General features: G+C 40.9%; 1 protein-coding gene and 1 pseudogene across 2 annotated transcripts in view; one reads left to right on the top strand and one right to left on the bottom strand.

The window, feature by feature from the left end:
- Nucleotides 1-4,401, bottom strand: part of Zc2hc1a (zinc finger, C2HC-type containing 1A) — a 37,293-nt gene extending 32,892 nt beyond the window's left edge. The window contains exon 1 of one of the 2 annotated variants that reach the window (XM_006232144.5): nt 4,259-4,401. In XM_006232144.5, the coding sequence (XP_006232206.1) occupies nt 4,259-4,274 (16 nt within the window). In that variant the 5' untranslated portion in view covers nt 4,275-4,401. The remainder of the gene's footprint in view (nt 1-4,258) is intronic. The other variant, NM_001107661.1, reaches the window with a different exon arrangement.
- A 1,375-nt stretch (nt 4,402-5,776) lies between these two features.
- On the top strand, nt 5,777-5,853 carry LOC120101358 (small nucleolar RNA SNORA17; annotated as a pseudogene).
- The last annotated feature ends 11,871 nt before the right edge of the window (nt 5,854-17,724 follow it).

A 17,724-nucleotide genomic window follows, 5' to 3' on the forward strand; every position in this document is an offset into this window, starting at 1 on the left:
TACTGCTTCCCCTTTCAGGAGTCATTCTCAACTTCCTTGACACATGGGCAAATGTTTATGAAATATTATAGTTAACAAAGCTAAATGATCTTTCTTACTTTTTCAATTTAAAAAAAAAGAAAATGAAAATGGTGGGATTTCCGTACACTTACTCCATCAATCTGTTTTATAATCAACAAATACTTAAGACCCAGTAGTCTATTTTCAAGCACTTGACTTGTCTACTAAGTCCCTCCCTCTTACTGCTTCTTCCTACCTGATTATAAAGGCACACTTTCTACATTACATTCTTACTTGACTCAACAAATATTAATTGGTTTCCTGGCATTAGCTAAAACTGTTCTGACATCTGAAGTTAAAGGCAATAAAATAAAATAAAATAAAATAAAATACAAAGAATGTCTCAATCTTACAGAGACTCTGCTCATCAAATATTAGGGGGAAAAGTTAAGTAAAAATGATTGTTTAAAATGGCAGGTGAATAACCTCATGAATAACAAGAAATAAGGGAAAAGAACAAAACTAGCCAAGGCTGTCTTTAGGAAGAGGACAGGATCAGGGAGAGCTATGATGGCAAAGAGTAAAACAAGGGAGATAGAGCCTCACCACCGGTCTTCCAATTGTCACATTTAAATGCGTCTTTTGTACCCTATTGACTAGGCTTTTCCATAGCTCAAGGGACTACTCAGGAATCTCTGACCTTTAATGTTCTTCCTCTTTCTGCTCCTGTCTTTCCTCCCAATTCCGAATTTCTCAGGTTTCAAACCACAGACAGGATTTGGCTGGGTAGTACTAGCTTTCCTACCTACACCCAGGAAGGAAGTCTCCCTCACTTGTTCACAGGTCAGTTTCCTCCCCACATTCCTGTCTTGTCTTGTCTTTTCTTGTTTCTTTAGGCAGCTTTTAAAATTTCTTTAGATTCCACCCACCCATTTTTCCCATCCCACATAACCCTGAAGCATTTAGTTTTATAAATAGTTTTTCTCACTTAGTTAAGAATGAATTGCTTAGACAATGGCTCCCACTTGCTAATGATAACTACTAAGATCTGCAGGTAAATAATTTCCAAGAACATCTAGGTGTGTTTATTTAAAATCTGATCTTCCCAAGTGCTATATACATATAAGTACATTTCTAAAGCCAGAGTCATTAAGTCAGGATCTTTTCCCTCTTGCACCAAGCATTTATATCTCATTTTTTAATCTCAGAAATACCTTTGAAATTTATCCTTTACTTCTGTTTACATTTGCCACAATTTTAATCTTAATCATATATAGGCATTTGAAGTCTCTCCTTTTTTTCCAGTTTATCTTGGGCATAGGTATTTGGGCCTTAGCTGGTAGGCCAGTAGAGATGGGCTATATTTTAGCTTTAATGGAATACTTTTAAGCATCTTACATCCTTCCATAACCATTGAATAAATAAGTACTTCAATGTTCCTAACATTTAGGTAATGTTTTTTCTGTGTATGTTTAATACTTAATATAGTCAATGTGGTTTAATTTTTGATGGCTTTGCTTTTTATAGATGAGATTCTGATTTGAATAATATGCTCAAACTGTGGATTAGAGAGAGATGACCAACTAGTTAAGAGTATTTGCTGCTCTTGCAAAGAACCCAGGGTTTAGGTCCCAATATCCACATGGGGCTCACAACTATTAGTAACTGTAGTTCCAGCAATCTGACAATTCCTTGCAATCTCTGTCAGCACCAAGCATATATATGGTGCACACACATACATGTAAACAGAGTACTCACACACGAAAGATAAAGATAAAATAAAATCTATATCCAAATCATAGAGAAAAAAAAAACAGAACAAGAAGCAAAACCAAGAGTTTAGATGAAGGTTTCTTTAAACCCTGGCCATTAAAATACCCGAATTCCAATCAGCACCAATGAACAACCATATCTAGAAAGAAATGAAGACTGCTAACAAAGATAAGCAGTGTTTCAGTAAACCGGTATACATTTATGCTAAATTCAAACAAAAGAGAAGCAGTAACAAAGTGGGATAGCAGATGTCCACTAGATCTGTGCTACTATAAAGAGGAACTGGCCCCAATAATCAAGTTTCAGAGGCAATACTAGATGATACTTAGCAGACCAGGTGAGGAATGGCCTGCCTAATGTCTGCCATAATTGGTATAAGCATATTTTGGATATTAGTAAGGCCATGACAATATCTTACCTAAGGTTAAAACCATAGATTTTATCACCTCAATCTCACAGATGATAAAACTTGGAAGATATTAGAACATCCCAACTCTAAAGCTACTACTGTGCTCCTTAGATAAGTCTAGGATATAGCTTTCACATGAAAAGGAATTAAAGGCTTTCCTCTAATTACTCAAGTCATACAAGAGTTCTGCTATCAATTATATGAAATTATAAGAAAGCTTAACATTTGGTTTCAAAATACAGTGTACAATTTAATAGTTCATTTTGTGACAATTCGACATAAAATTCCCAGAAGATCAGTAACATAAAGGGGATATGTAAGCGACTAAAATGTACTTTTAAAGAGTAGCTTAAGTAGATTTTTTTTTTTAGGCAACCAGTAACTACTTTCAACTAAAAATGTAAGTCAAATGTCAAAGATTATTTTTGTTCAATGACAAAGATAAAGTAAACAAACTTGAAGATTTTTATACTACATACTATAACTTTCAATATAGAGGAAAATTACCAAATATAACTTATTGCTTATTAAGTGAAAGCCTGGGTAAAAAAAGTTAACAAATGGTATCCTTAAGAAACACACACACACACACACACACACACACACACACACACACAGTGTATATTACACTAGTTTTCAATTATATCTCCAAAATTTCTAATTTAGATGCCAACAGCTTTGATAATCTTTTATTCTTTGCATGCATAGATAAATAAGTGAAACATTGGATGAATATTTCTTTCTCTGTAAATATCCGTCAGTAAACAACTGGGAAGTATTCTTGAACTCTCTCCATGCAGCATGATAGCACTGTAAAATCTTCACACTTATGTTTCAACCCTGTTCTCTATTCAGTCTCTACACCAGTACAGTTTTTAATAATTGAAATGAGCTGCCTGCAGGGATATGCCAAAAGGAGGTTTGTGGAAGGAAGGGGTGCTGTCATTGCAATTTCTCATTTCATAGTTATCTGAAAGGTACACCAAAGGAAACCTTCACAGGTAATCTGCTGCTGCCCATAAATGGCCTCTTTACTGCCTTCATAACTCATAATCATATTACTGTATTTTCTTTCTGATACACTTAAGTAACTGGGAAAGTTACCAGTTAACCAATGTTCACTTCGTAACACGTCCTGAAATATTTGACTATCTATAATACAAGAAAATGAAGCGATCAGTTCCCCTGCTCATTCCAAGTACATTAAGTAGTGAAAAAAAATTTAAAGAAAAAAAAAACTGTATTAAGCCAACAGGATCCAAAAATTCTGAAAACTTGTGTATTGGAAAGACATTCACGATCTTTTTAAATCCTGAAAACTGTTGTCACCACTGCTAGGATTTTTTTTCTTCCTTCCTTTGTGTTTTAAGCGAATGTTGTCCTTGCACGGGATTAAAATGGATTTAGAAAGAGGGAAAAACGAAAGAATTTGGAACAAAACAAAATCTGAAGCCTTGGCTAAGGTACCAGGATAAAGCGAAAGATAAAGGAAGCAAAGCTGGTTCTTCCCTAGATAGTCTTGAATAAACCATTAAGGCTGAAGCTATTGTCCCTGCTGTAGAGCTCACCAGGGGCATTTCCTTGGGAGATGCTCAAGCATCTCCCTGAGCAAGGTGCGGGAGAAATGGAAGGGAGGCTACCCAGGACTGAGTAAGCAAGGTGTGTGTCCTGTCCAGAGCTCGCCGGAGATGGGGCGGGTCCTAAGGGGTCAGTAAGAGCTGGCGACCCGGAGGTCGCGAACCTTAACCAAGAATACACTTTGCAAAGCCACTAAGACCTGACCAGAGACACCGAGTGTCCACAGGAATCTCGGGGGTCCAGGAAGGACCAGAGATGGTAGTTAGGCCTTGCAGGTGTGAGGACGCAGGGGCTCTGACCAGGCGGAGTAGCCGAGGACCGTGCCCCGCAGGCAGCCCGCGGTCACCGCTCCGGTAAGGGGACCTCCAGCTCCGCCCCGGGTGTCGGCGAGCACGGGGACCTCGCTGCAGAGCCGGCGGGCTGCACTTTTCCCCGGAGTCCAGGCCCTGGTCGCTCGTGCCCGCTCGAGCCCCGCGGCTGCATCCCCTCGCGTCTCACCTTCTAGCCCGTCCATGGCGCGCCGCCTCAGGATCCTCAGGCAGCACCCGCCGCCGCCCAGCTCTGGCTGTAGCAACCCGGCCGCGCCTCCCACACTCTAACATTCCGGCCTCCCATTGGTCCGCTCTGGCGGGGCGGGGCTACTGAGGGCGGTGCCGTGCCTCCGGTTCTCTCCCCAGGGACGCTCCCCCTCCAGGGTTTTTCCAACCACCCTCCCTGGAAACCGCAGCTACTTTGGTTGGCGTCCTGAGATCCTTACAGTCCTTTGTTCCACTCCAGCGTTATTTAGCTTCCCTCCTTCTTTTCCTGCTTAGAATGCCTACGCATTCAGGAGCTCCTCACCTCCAGTCAGTAAGAGGATGTTGTTTTGCAGGTTCCTCTGAGCTCTTGTAGCAAGATAAAGGAGCTTTCGTCCCGCACCATCCTGGGTTCACCGACCCCAAGTCAAGCAACATCCCCTAGACTTGTTCTTCAGACAAAGCTCAATGGGCTAAGACATTGCTTCCTAGATAGGTTCTATTTTCTGTTTGGGATTGTGGAACTGAGATTGCGCCAAACTTTTGAAAACAGTTTTCTCTCTATAAAAAGTTATATCCAAAATTAGAAATGAAACTTCCCCCTTACACAATATTTCCCTGCCTAGCACTGTACTTGAACTCAGCCTGTTCTCCTTACGATTAATGCAGTTCTACAACTCATCCAAACTATGCTGTATTGAGGACCTTAAACTGGGAAGCTAGCCTATCAATGGCACACAGGTGTCTTTCTGTCAGATTCAAACTGCAGTCCAACCATTCCAATGGTTTTGCTTCACAATCTACCACATTTCGCCCTTCTAAAACTCTTTGAAAAATTTACTTAACAAGAATAAGCCACCTGTATTGTTTGCTGATTCTGAGGTATCCGTTGCTAAGTTAGCAGTACATTTTGTCTGTAACAAGTCTTACATTATTTTCCTACTGAGCTGTTGAATTCGAAAGTTATCCTCTCTAAATTCCGTATACACTTAACGAACCAACAACTCTCTGGTTTTGTTTAAACACGTAAACTCCAAGAGGTCTTATCCATGAGAAGATGTTCAAAGTGCATGTGAATATGGTAGAGTCCATCTCTTGTACTGAATCAGGTAAAAAACTGCCCATTCGGAATTTCTCATGAGTCCTTCCCCCTGTTCTACTTTGGCTTCACTTCTGAGTTTCTAAGCCAAGGACATCCCCCGGAATGTCCATACAAGCAACCCTATGTTGGTATAGAGAGCCCTCCCACCATGCTTCTAAGACAAAATCAGATGGGTTTGGGATAGCTTTTATATGAATGCCAACGAGGGAAAATAAAAAGTACACAAAAAGAAATATAAAATAAAGAAGGCATTTACTTTGCAGATTGAAGTATTGCCCCTGAGGTTAAGACAAATATTAGGATGACAGAAATAAGCCTTATTAGCCATGAAATCTGCAGTCACATCCATAACAATAATAAAAAGTAGCAGCAACAACAACAACAATGCTATGTCACATGTCTGTCAGTAGGTGGCAGAGAGGAGAGAGGCTATGTCTAGCTCAGTGTTCTGACCCATGAATAATTAGCCTAACATTCCTGGAAAAAAGCCTGCCAAAGAAGATACCAGTCTGGCACCAGGGCAGTGCATACAGTTCCCAGGACTGGTAGCAAACCTGAGACTACCAAGAACCCGCAACAGATGACCCTCTCACGAGGCCACTCAGGCAGGCAAGACGAGAAGCCTGCCAGAAATGACCCCCCAGAATGGTGCCATGGGGCCTGGACAGAGAGGTAGACTGAAATAACCACTAGTGGAGGACTATGCAGGCCTAAGGAGGCAGACCATGCCTGAGAGAACTCTGACCAGCACCATAATGCATGTGTAGGGTTAAGTATGTTTATGCCATATTCATATATATATGGATATATATATATATATATCCATATATTCAGTCTACAAAACAGGTCTACAGTCTTCAATTTCCAGAATTAGAGTCTTCATCTTCTGGATATGTCCTTCATTAATGTTTTGATGCTATTTTTGGCAGAAGAGAATGGTAGAGCTTGGATTTAGACTCCGCTGGGTTTAACACTGGAGCCTACCATGATGTCCTTACGTTCGCCCCACCCCTGCCTTGTCTCCTTCCTGCAGCAATTAAGAGCTCAAGCATTCAGACATAGCATACATTTGGTCAGACACTTCTTTAGCATCTCTTAATTCTGCAATCATGCTTGTTGGACTTCTCTGCTGTGCTGGACTCCTGGCACATTAATGCTACAGCCATCTTGCCTCCTGCAGCTCTCCCTGGCACTGGCTCCAACAGAAAGAAGCCACATTCCTCTCAGATGGCCTATGTTTCTTTCCCTGCCCTCTAAAAGCCTGTATTGTGAATATTCTTTGTCTTGACGCACATCTCTGACATCTATAGTCTATTCCATTTTCCTCGTGAATCTATTTAGCAGACATTTATTGATTACACTTAAGGCTTCAGGCTCATTTTACTATTGGACAGACAGACACAAGGCTGAACTCCTCAGTGTACTTTTTATGCTCTTAAGCTCTTACCTGTATACTATTGTAGCTGTCAAATGATGTTAGTAATTAGTTGGAAATGAGTTTTTTCTCATTTTCTTACCATACAAAAGAGAAAACTAACTTAGAAAATGTTTGCCTGACCTGATCCAGACACCACCCCCAAAGCAGGAAGTAGCTGAAATAGATACTTTACTCTGTCTTATTCAGACATATAATTGGTTCATTTTATATTTTGCTCCCTTGAATCATTATTCACGGGGCGGTTTTCTGCTTTTCCTCTTCAGCTTCATAGGGTTCAGTCAGCTATTCATAGCTTTATGTTTGGAAGCTGCAGGTTTTTGTTGGATCTCACGCAAATTCCACATTCCATTTCGAAAACCAGCCTGTGCTTCTCATTCAGATCATCCCAGCAGCGCAACCGAGTAAGAACCTAAGTGTCCGAGAAGCAGCTGCTTGGTTTAACCAGTTTCACTGTGCCAAGCACTTCGCTCGTCCATGGCTACAGAGCAGATGACCTGCCACAGTTCGGTATCCAAAAAAATAATATAATTAGGCAATCTTTAGCAAAAGATATGTTTTTAGTATTAAATAAAAAGATTTTTGTTTGATTTATAAGTTAGGAGAAGTGAGCCTGAAAAAGCAAGTTTTGAACTAGGCAAGTTTCATTTCCTTTTTTTTTTTTCTCTTTTTCCCCTCTTCTTTGGATTGAAGTAAAAGGCAAAATTCATGAAATGTTCAGAGAAATGTTAGGGATAGGGATTATTGATTTGTATAGTCAGAAAGGAATGAAAGTAGGAGACGGGGCCTTGGGAAGGAGTCCAAGTGAGAAAGGATACTGTGATATAGAGAAACCTAAGCAGACTTTCTCTTTCTGCTGATGAACAGCATCTGTAATCAGTTAGAGAGCATCTCCATTATCTTCTACTTCCCTAAGTTACTTCCACACAGAGAACATTATGATTTCAACCTCCTCTGAGGATCCCGTCCATCCAGCTACTGCAATCAGAACTTTAAAGTGATTTTTCAATTGCTACTGCAAATCTATTAGGTTTCCATTAGGATCTCCCTAAGTACTCTAGGCATGGCAGGAAGTCTCATATACACCTCTCTGATCTCTAGGAAGTTCACACCAAGTAGGCGAAGTTCCACATAACACATGATACAGAGCTAAGTCTGAGATGTGATGTAATGATTTCTAAAAGCTATTTGTATGAATGAAAATCTTTGAAAGAGAAGAGGCAGAAGTTAAATCGTATCATCAAGAGTATCATTGGGGAGAAAGGGACCACTAACAATGCACTGTTATAAGCCTTGTTAAAACAACAACAACAAAAATAACAACTAAAAAAAAAAAAAGCCTGTCAGCCTGGCACATTCTGAGAAAGAGTAAAGAAACCACAGTACTTGTATACATGCTCATTCCATTTATTCCTGTAGGTTTTTCTTACAGAGTTCAGACAACAGAATGTACATATTTAATCCATGATACAAGTGAAGAGTTAATTCTGCCATCCACAAACCATTTGCAGTGCTGTCATTCATTCCCTTCCTAGCTCTGTTAAGCAGTTCCCTCCCACAGATGTCATTCAGTTGCCCTAATGTTCCTCAGTCATAGAAACCTGTGGGTGTACAAGATACCTTCAAACATAAATGCTGCTGGTTTATATGTGTTTCTGATCTTATTCTACATAAATAAGGTCTTCTTATGGATTTCGGTTTACTTCTACATGTCTATTCAAATCGTTATTTGAGGCAGTGTCTCATGGAACACTGTCTATTGTATAATTTGTTATTTAGGTGAGACATCCTTGAATATCCAATCCTCTGGACCTGGTCTCCCAGAAAATGAGATTATAAGTACACGTCACTAATCCTGGGTTTGATTTTTATCTTTGAATTCAAGTTTTTACATATGTCCAAGGATTCACAAGGATGCAATACTGGGCTACTGCTCTGAATGATGGATAGTAACCAGATACACAGTTTGTCTTCCCAACCCAATTAAAGAACAGTCGTTTGCCTCAGACTTGCTGCTACAATGAACATCGCTGTGTGTGTCCCCTTGTGAACTGGGGCTCGTGTTCCTCTTGGATGAATCCCTGGAACAGATCACTAGGTCATATTTATTTCCACTAAGTATGCCCAGATTGCTCTCTACAATGCTATAGAATTAGTGTACACTGCTCTCAGCAGCATGTGGGAAATCCTCCTTCCTACATTTCATTGCTGCCTCACCGCTAACTTTTGTCCATTTTTCACAGTTATGGTTTGTTTGCTTCTTTATATACATGGTTATTCAGATTTGACTTTCATACTTTATAGTTTGATCTCTTTTCAATTTTTTTAAATGAATTTGTAAATATCTCATGTTTTAGATACTTAATCTTAGCAAATTTAATTTAAAATATTTTCCAGTTTGTTCATCCTCCTTTTGATGTTCCATTGAAAACAATTATTTTGACAGTGTTCCTGCCATCTCCATTAATCTAATAGTCTCCTTAATGCGCAGGAAACACATTTCCGAATCTCAGCAGACACCTGGAAGCACAGGCCTATTATCAATTTATTTTATAATTAGAATCAATGAGAGAGTGACAATATAGGTAACAATAGATCAGTTCTTGCAACATACACTAATGAAATTGCCATATTTACTACTTTTATTCTACCATGAGAATTGCTTAAACAGAAAAGCTTTAATGCCACGACAATGATGTATCTCATAATGATAAATGATAAAAGTTACTGAGTGACTATCTCAGTGCACGTCACCTACAGGGTGTTGTGCTCAGCAGAGAGTGATTGAAACCCTGGTCAGGACAGAGAAGAGCAGCATTAGGTTTCATTATTCAACAGGGAAAGTGTAAAATTTAAAATTTATAGAAATGTACATTTCATTTTTACAATATTGCATTTAATATTCTGGACTTCAGTTAATAAACCTGAAGGGGGATCATGAATAAAGGAAACTATTGTATATTTTCTTTATGAGCTTTGCACTTTCATTTATACTGAATTTTATATTGGCCTGCAGGCTAAGAATGCATTTTCCTATACATTTTTTATTAGTGTTAGAATTTCTACCTTTAATAATTCATTTGGCTTTTATTCCATCAGGAATCCTTTGTGTATGACATGTATGCAAAATCCAACTTTAGTTATCTCCTTATAAATAAAAACAAAATCAGTGCTTCTAAAATTTGCTCCAAAAAGTGGAAGTAAACTCAGACAAAGATTATTTACCAAGAACTCAGATAAAAGCTACGATCATGGACCCTAGTGGTGTTCTTGTGGGAATACCAACAGTAGGAGAGGCTTATCTCTAGCGTTTGCCTGTGAACCCTTTTCCTCCCGCTGGGTTGCTTCACCCAGCCTTGATATGAAGGGTTGTGCCTAGTATTACCACGACTTGATCTGCCATGTTTGGTTGATATGGACTGCTTTTTATTTTGAAGGGAAAATGGGGGAGGATTAAAATTAGGAGAGAGGAAAGTGGGGTTGGGAGGAGTGGAGAAAAAACTGTTTGTAAAAAAATAAAAGTAAAATTAAAATTTAAAAAAAGAAGACTCAGAGAAAGGATGAATATCTCTCCTGGTGAAATAAAAAGGTAGGTAAATTAAATGAACAGTATTGAAGTTGTTAAACAAATCATGTGGCTTATATTTATTTTTTCTTTAATTTACTATTCAAACAGGAAAGGACTCATGAGAGTTTTAGCAAACTTTCTTTTTTCTTTCTTTTGCTTGCTTTCTGTCTATCTGTCTTTCTTTCTTTGTTTGTTTCTTTCTTTCTTTGTTTCTTTCTGTCTGTCTGTCTGATAGATTATAATAATTCTAGACCTGTCCTCTAACTTTCAGAGATCCATTTGCTTCTGTCTCCCAAATTCTGGTATTAAAGAATTGTAAGGAGAGTCAAAGAGGATGCATGACTCTCACTCATAAGGGGAAACAAAATAGTCACTGGAGATAGATGGAGAGAGTATATTGGATGGAAGAGGGGTGAGGAGAGGACCGACCAGGGATGGGGATCAGCTGTAGGGTAAGCAGTTGTGGGAGAGAGCTGGGAGTGAGAACTGCATTTGGGAGAGGTGGCATCTCTCCGGAATGAGCTGAAAACCTGGAACAGAGAAAGCTCCTGGAACTCAATGGAGATGGCCTTTCCCTTGCTGAGAGTCCAACCAGCAGGAGATAAGGAGACTGAAGTGAATACCTCCTGTAGCCAGGTGAGACTTCCAGTGAACAGAGTGCAACATCAAACCCACAAAGACTTTGATCCAGAATTCTCAGGGGAAAAAGATGGAGCAGAAATTAAGGGACCTGACAATGACCACCCCAACTTGAGACCCATCCCTTGTGAGAAAGCCAACCACTAATGTGATTAAAGATACACTGGTCTACTTGCAGATAGGAGCCTAGCATAACTGTGTCCTCTGAGAAGCCCCACCCAGGAGCTAATGGAAACAGATACAGAGGCCCACAGGCAAATGTTAGAGGGAGCTCTGAAAGTACTGTGGAAGAGTTGGGAAAGATTGAGCAACAGGAGGGGGATAGGGACTCCACAAAAAGACCAACAGAGTCAACAGACCTGTACACTTGGGGCCTCCCAGACACCAACTTGGAGAGCATGTAGGAGCTGGACCTAGGTCCCATGCACATTTGTAGCAGATGTGAAGCTTGGTTTTCATGTTGGTATCCTAACAATTGAAGCAGGAGCTGACTCTGACTCTCTTTCCTGCCATTAGATCCCTTTCCCCTAGCTGAACTGCCCGGTTGTGCTTCAATGAAAAAGATGTTCAGTCCTGTTGTAACTGGATGTCCAAGGGCAGTGTGGCACCCATCTGAGGGGAAGGGAAAGGATAATGGATAGAAATATTTGTAAGGATCGGACTGGGAGGAGAGGAAGGAGGGGGTTTCAATCAGGATACAAATTGAATTAATAAATTAATATTTAAATTGAGAAAAGGATTCTGTCAAATTTTAGAAAAATCGTAATAACAGCATAATTTTTACTATACATGAATTTTTCTGTAAAATACTCCGGTACCAGGATCTTCGATGGGACATGCATCAGTCTCTAGCAGAAATGATTTTGAGGTAAGTTATTGTCTAGGGAAGGGAAAGAATGGAGGTCTTTGTCCTATGTTCAGAGTAACTGTGGTCCCCAAAAAGATGATTTAGAAAATGAAGGAAGAGCATTCCACTAGCAATTGTCAGATGAAGACACAAACGCTCAGCTCTGCCTGCACCATGCCTGCCTGGATGCTGCCATGTTCTTGCCTTGACTCCAATGAAGTGAACCTCATTGTTACTTTGAACCAGTAACTGCAGAACACATACGTTAGGAGAGAGGGCAGAGGACAGGATCCTTCAGATATCCTTCTGCTCCATGAAGTCAGCCCTGTGCCAAAGCTCTCTGTACCCCAATCGCACACTGAGAGAGCTTGTCTCCCAAGAGTGCTGCCACAGCTGAGATCACAAGCTCATAGGTTTATGGGAAGGACAAACTGCAGTAAGAGACAGAAAGACCAGCTAACACCAGAGATAACTAAATGGCAGATGGTGGCAAAGATATGGAGAAAGAGCTCTCCTCCATTGCTAGTGGGATTGCAAGGTGGTATAATCCCTGGAGAAATCAGTCTGGCAGTTCCTCAGAAAATTGGACTTGGTACTACCTGAGGACCCAGTTAGCCCACTCCTGGGCATACACCCAAAAGATGCTCTAACATATAAAAAGGACACATGCTCCACTATGTTCATAGCATCCTTATTTATAAGGCTATTCAGCTCAAAGATGGGAAGAACCCAGATGTCTTTCAATAGAGGAGTGGTACATTTACACAATGGAGTACTACTCAGCTATTGAAAACAAGGACTTCATGAAATTCTTAGGTAAATGAATGGAACTAAAAAAAATATCATACTGAGTGAGGTAACCCAGTCAAAAAGAAAAACAAACAAAAAACAAAAAAACAAAACAACAACAACAACAAAAACCATGGTATGCACTCACTAGTAAATGAATATTAGGCATAAAGCTCAGAATACCATGATACAATTCACAGACCATATGAAGCTCAAGAAGAAGGAAGACCAAGTGTGGATGCTTCAGACCTACTTAGAAGAGGGAACAAAGAGAGACCTCACCGCCTGGTCAGGTGGGCACTCCTGAGGCTGCAGAGTGGAAGAGACCACCAACACTGCCCACCCCTGCCCACATCCCTGGCCCAAGAGGAAACTGTATAAGGCCTCTGGGTTCCCGTAGGGGAGGGCCCAGGAGCAGCAGGACCCCTGCGCCTGAGACACCGCCGGAACCTGAAGGAAACAGACCGGATAAACAGTTCTCTGCACCCAAATCCCGTGGGAGGGAGAGCTAAACCTACAGAGAGGCAGACACCCCTGGGAAACCAGAAGAGACTGCACTCTGCGCACATCCAGACGCCAGAGGAAAACACCAAAGGCCATCTGGAACCCTGGAGCACGGAGGCTCCCGGAAAGAGCAGCACAGATCTTCTCGGTTGTTGCCGCCGCGGAGAGGACTTAGGCAGTACCCCACGAGCACACTTGAGCCTCGGAACCTCAGGTAGGACCAACTTTTCCCCTGCAAGTGACCTGCCTGGTGAACTCAGGACACACAGAGGCAAAATTCCTCTAGGACCGGGCACTTCCTGTATTTACCAGAAGTCCCACACCCGCGGATCCCGGCCCGCAGCAGCTCTCTGCTCCCAAACCCCGTGGGAGAGAGACCTCACCGCCTGGTCAGGTGGGCACTCCTGAGGCTGCAGAGTGGAAGAGACCACCAACACTGCCCACACCTGCCCACATCCCTGGCCCAAGAGGAAACTGTATAAGGCCTCTGGGTTCCCGTAGGGGAGGGCCCAGGAGCGGCAGGACCCATGCACCTGAGACACCGCCGGAACCTGAAGGAAACAGACCGGATAAACAGTTCTCTGCACCCAAATCCCGTGGGAGGGAGAGCTAAACCTACAGAGAGGCAGACACCCCTGGGAAACCAGAAGAGACTGCACTCTGCGCACATCCAGACGCCAGAGGAAAACACCAAATGCCATCTAGAACCCTGGTGCACGGAGGCTCCCGGAAAGAGCGGCGCAAATCTTCCCGGTTGCTGCCGCCGCAGAGAGGACTTAGGCAGTACCCCACGAGCACACTTGAGCCTTGGAACCTCAGGTAGGACCAACTTTTCCCCTGCAAGTGACCTGCCTGGTGAACTCAAGACACAGGCCCACAGGAACAGCTGAAGACCTGTAGAGAGGAAAAACTAAACGCCCGAAAGCAGAACACTCTGTCCCCATAACTGGCTGAAAGAAAACAGGAAAACAGGTCTACAGCACTCCTGACACACAGGCTTATAGGACAGTCTAGCCACTGTCGGAAATAGCAGAACAAAGTAACACTGGAGATAATCTGATGGCGGGAGGCAAGCGCAGGAACCCAAGCAACAGAAACCAAGACTACATGGCATCATCGGAGCCCAATTCTCCCACCAAAATAAACATGGAATATCCAAACACACCAGAAAAGCAAGATCTAGTTTCAAAATCATATTTGATCATGATGCTGGAGGACTTCAAGAAAGACGTGAAGAACTCCCTTAGAGAACAAGTAGAAGCCTACAGAGAGGAATCGCAAAAATGCCTGAAAGAATTCCAGGAAAACACAATCAAACAGTTGAAGGAATTCAAAATGGAAATAGAAGCAATCAAGAAAGAACACATGGAAACAACCCTGGATATAGAAAATCAAAAGAAGAGACAAGGAGCTGTAGATAGAAGCCTCACCAACAGAATACAAGAGGTGGAAGAGAGAATCTCGGGAGCAGAAGATTCCCTGGAAATCATTGACTCAACTGTCAAAGATAATGTAAAGCGGAAAAAGCTACTGGTCCAAAACATACAGGAAATCCAGGACTCAATGAGAAGATCAAACCTAAGGATAATAGGTATAGAAGAGAGTGAAGACTCCCAGCTCAAAGGACCAGTAAATATCTTCAACAAAATCATAGAAGAAAACTTCCCTAACCTAAAAAAAGAGATACCCATAGGCATACAAGAAGCCTACAGAACTCCAAATAGATTGGACCAGAAAAGAAACACCTCCCGTCACATAATAGTCAAAACACCAAACGCACAAAATAAAGAAAGAATATTAAAAGCAGTAAGGGAAAAAGGTCAAGTAACATATAAAAGCAGACCTATCAGAATCACACCAGACTTTTCGCCAGAAACTATGAAGGCCAGAAGATCCTGGACAGATGTCATACAGACCCTAAGAGAACACAAGTGCCAGCCCAGGTTACTGTATCCTGCAAAACTCTCAATTAACATAGATAGAGAAACCAAGATATTCCATGACAAAACCAAATTTACACAATATCCTTCTACAAATCCAGCACTACAAAGGATAATAAAGGGTAAAGCCCAACATAAGGAGGCAAGTTATACCCTAGAAGAAGCAAGAAACTAATCGTCTTGGCAACAAAACAAAGAGAAGAAAAGCACACAAACATAACTTCACATCCAAATATGAATACGACAGGAAGCAATAATCACTATTCCTTAATATCTCTCAAAATCAATGGCCTCAACTCCCCAATAAAAAGACATAGATTAACAAACTGGATACGCAACGAGGACCCTGCATTCTGCTGCCTACAGGAAACACACCTCAGAGACAAAGAGAGACACTACCTCAGAGTGAAAGGCTGGAAAACAACTTTCCAAGCAAATGGTCAGAAGAAGCAAGCTGGAATAGCCATTCTAATATCAAATAAAATCAATTTTCAATTAAAAGTCATCAAAAAAGATAAGGAAGGACACTTCATATTCATCAAAGGAAAAATCCACCAAGATGAACTCTCAATCCTAAATATCTATGCCCCAAATACAAGGGCACCTACATACGTAAAAGAAACCTTACTAAAGCTCAAAACACACATTGTACCTCACACAATAATAGTGGGAGATTTCAACACCCCACTCTCATCAATGGACAGATCATGGAAACAGAAATTACACAGGGACGTAGACAGACTAAGAGAAGTCATGAGCCAAATGGACTTAACAGATATTTATAGAACATTCTATCCTAAAGCAAAAGGATATACCTTCTTCTCAGCTCCTCATGGTACTTTCTCCAAAATTGACCATATAGTTGGTCAAAAAACGGGCCTCAACAGGTACAGAAAGATAGAAATAATCCCATGCGTGCTATCAGACCACAACGGCCTAAAACTGGTCTTCAATAAAAATAAGGGAAGAATGCCCACATATATGTGGAAATTGAACAATGCTCTACTCAATGATAACCTAGTCAAGGAAGAAATAAAGAAAGAAATTAAAAACTTTTTAGAATTTAATGAAAATGAAGGTACAACATACTCAAACTTACGGGACACAATGAAAGCTGTGCTAAGAGGAAAACTCATAGCGCTGAGTGCCTGCAGAAAGAAACAGGAAAGAGCATATGTCAGCAGCTTGACAGCACACCTAAAAGCTCTAGAGCAAAAAGAAGCAAATACACCCAGGAGGAGTAGAAGGCAGGAAATAATCAAACTCAGAGCTGAAATCAACCAAGTAGAAACAAAAAGGACCATAGAAAGAATCAACAGAACCAAAAGTTGGTTCTTTGAGAAAATCAACAAGATAGATAAACCCTTAGCCAGACTAACGAGAGGACCCAGAGAGTGTGTCCAAATTAACAAAATCAGAAATGAAAAGGGAGACATAACTACAGATTCAGAGGAAATTCAAAAAATCATCAGATCTTACTATAAAAGCCTATATTCAACAAAACTTGAAAATCTACAGGAAATGGACAATTTCCTAGACAAATGTCAGGTACCGAAGTTAAATCAGGAACAGATAAACCAGTTAAACAACCCCATAACTCCTAAGGAAATAGAAGCAGTCATTAAAGGTCTCCCAACCAAAAAGAGCCCAGGTCCAGATGGGTTTAGTGCAGAATTCTATCAAACCTTCATAGAAGACCTCATACCAATATTATCCAAACTATTCCACAAAATTGAAACAGATTGATCACTTCCGAATTTCTTCTATGAATCCACAATTACTCTTATACCTAAACCACACAAAGACCCAACAAAGAAAGAGAACTTCAGACCAATTTCCCTTATGAATATCGACGCAAAAATACTCAATAAAATTCGGGCAAACCGAATCCAAGAGCACATCAAAACAATCATCCACCATGATCAAGTAGGCTTCATCCCAGGCATGCAGGGATGGTTTAATATACGGAAAACCATCAACGTGATCCATTATATTAACAAACTGAAAGAACAAAACCACATGATCATTTCATTAGATGCTGAGAAAGCATTTGACAAAATTCAACACCCCTTCATGATAAAAGTCCTGGAAAGAATAGGAATTCAAGGCCCATACCTAAACATAGTAAAAGCCATATACAGCAAACCAGTTGCTAACATTAAACTAAATGGAGAGAAACTTGAAGCAATCCCACTAAAATCAGGGACTAGACAAGGCTGCCCACTCTCTCCCTACTTCTTTAATATAGTTCTTGAAGTTCTAGCCAGAGCAATCAGACAACAAAAGGAGGTCAAGGGGATACAGATCGGAAAAGAAGAGGTCAAAATATCACTATTTGCAGATGATATGATAGTTTATTTAAGTGATCCCAAAAGTTCCACCAGTTGGAACTTTTAGTATAGTTCTACTAAAGCTGATAAACAACCTCAGCAAAGTGGGTGGGTATAAAATTAACTCAAATAAATCACTAGCCTTCCTCTACACAAAAGAGAAACAAGCCGAGAAAGAAATTAGGGAAACAACACCCTTCATAATAGTCCCAAATAATATGAAATACCTCGGTGTGACTTTAACAAAGCAAGTAAAAGATCTGTACAATAAGAACTTCAAGACACTGAAGAAGAC

This window comes from Rattus norvegicus, chromosome 2 (assembly GCF_036323735.1).
Source record: "Rattus norvegicus strain BN/NHsdMcwi chromosome 2, GRCr8, whole genome shotgun sequence".
In the NCBI taxonomy this organism is placed as follows: domain Eukaryota; kingdom Metazoa; phylum Chordata; class Mammalia; order Rodentia; family Muridae; genus Rattus; species Rattus norvegicus.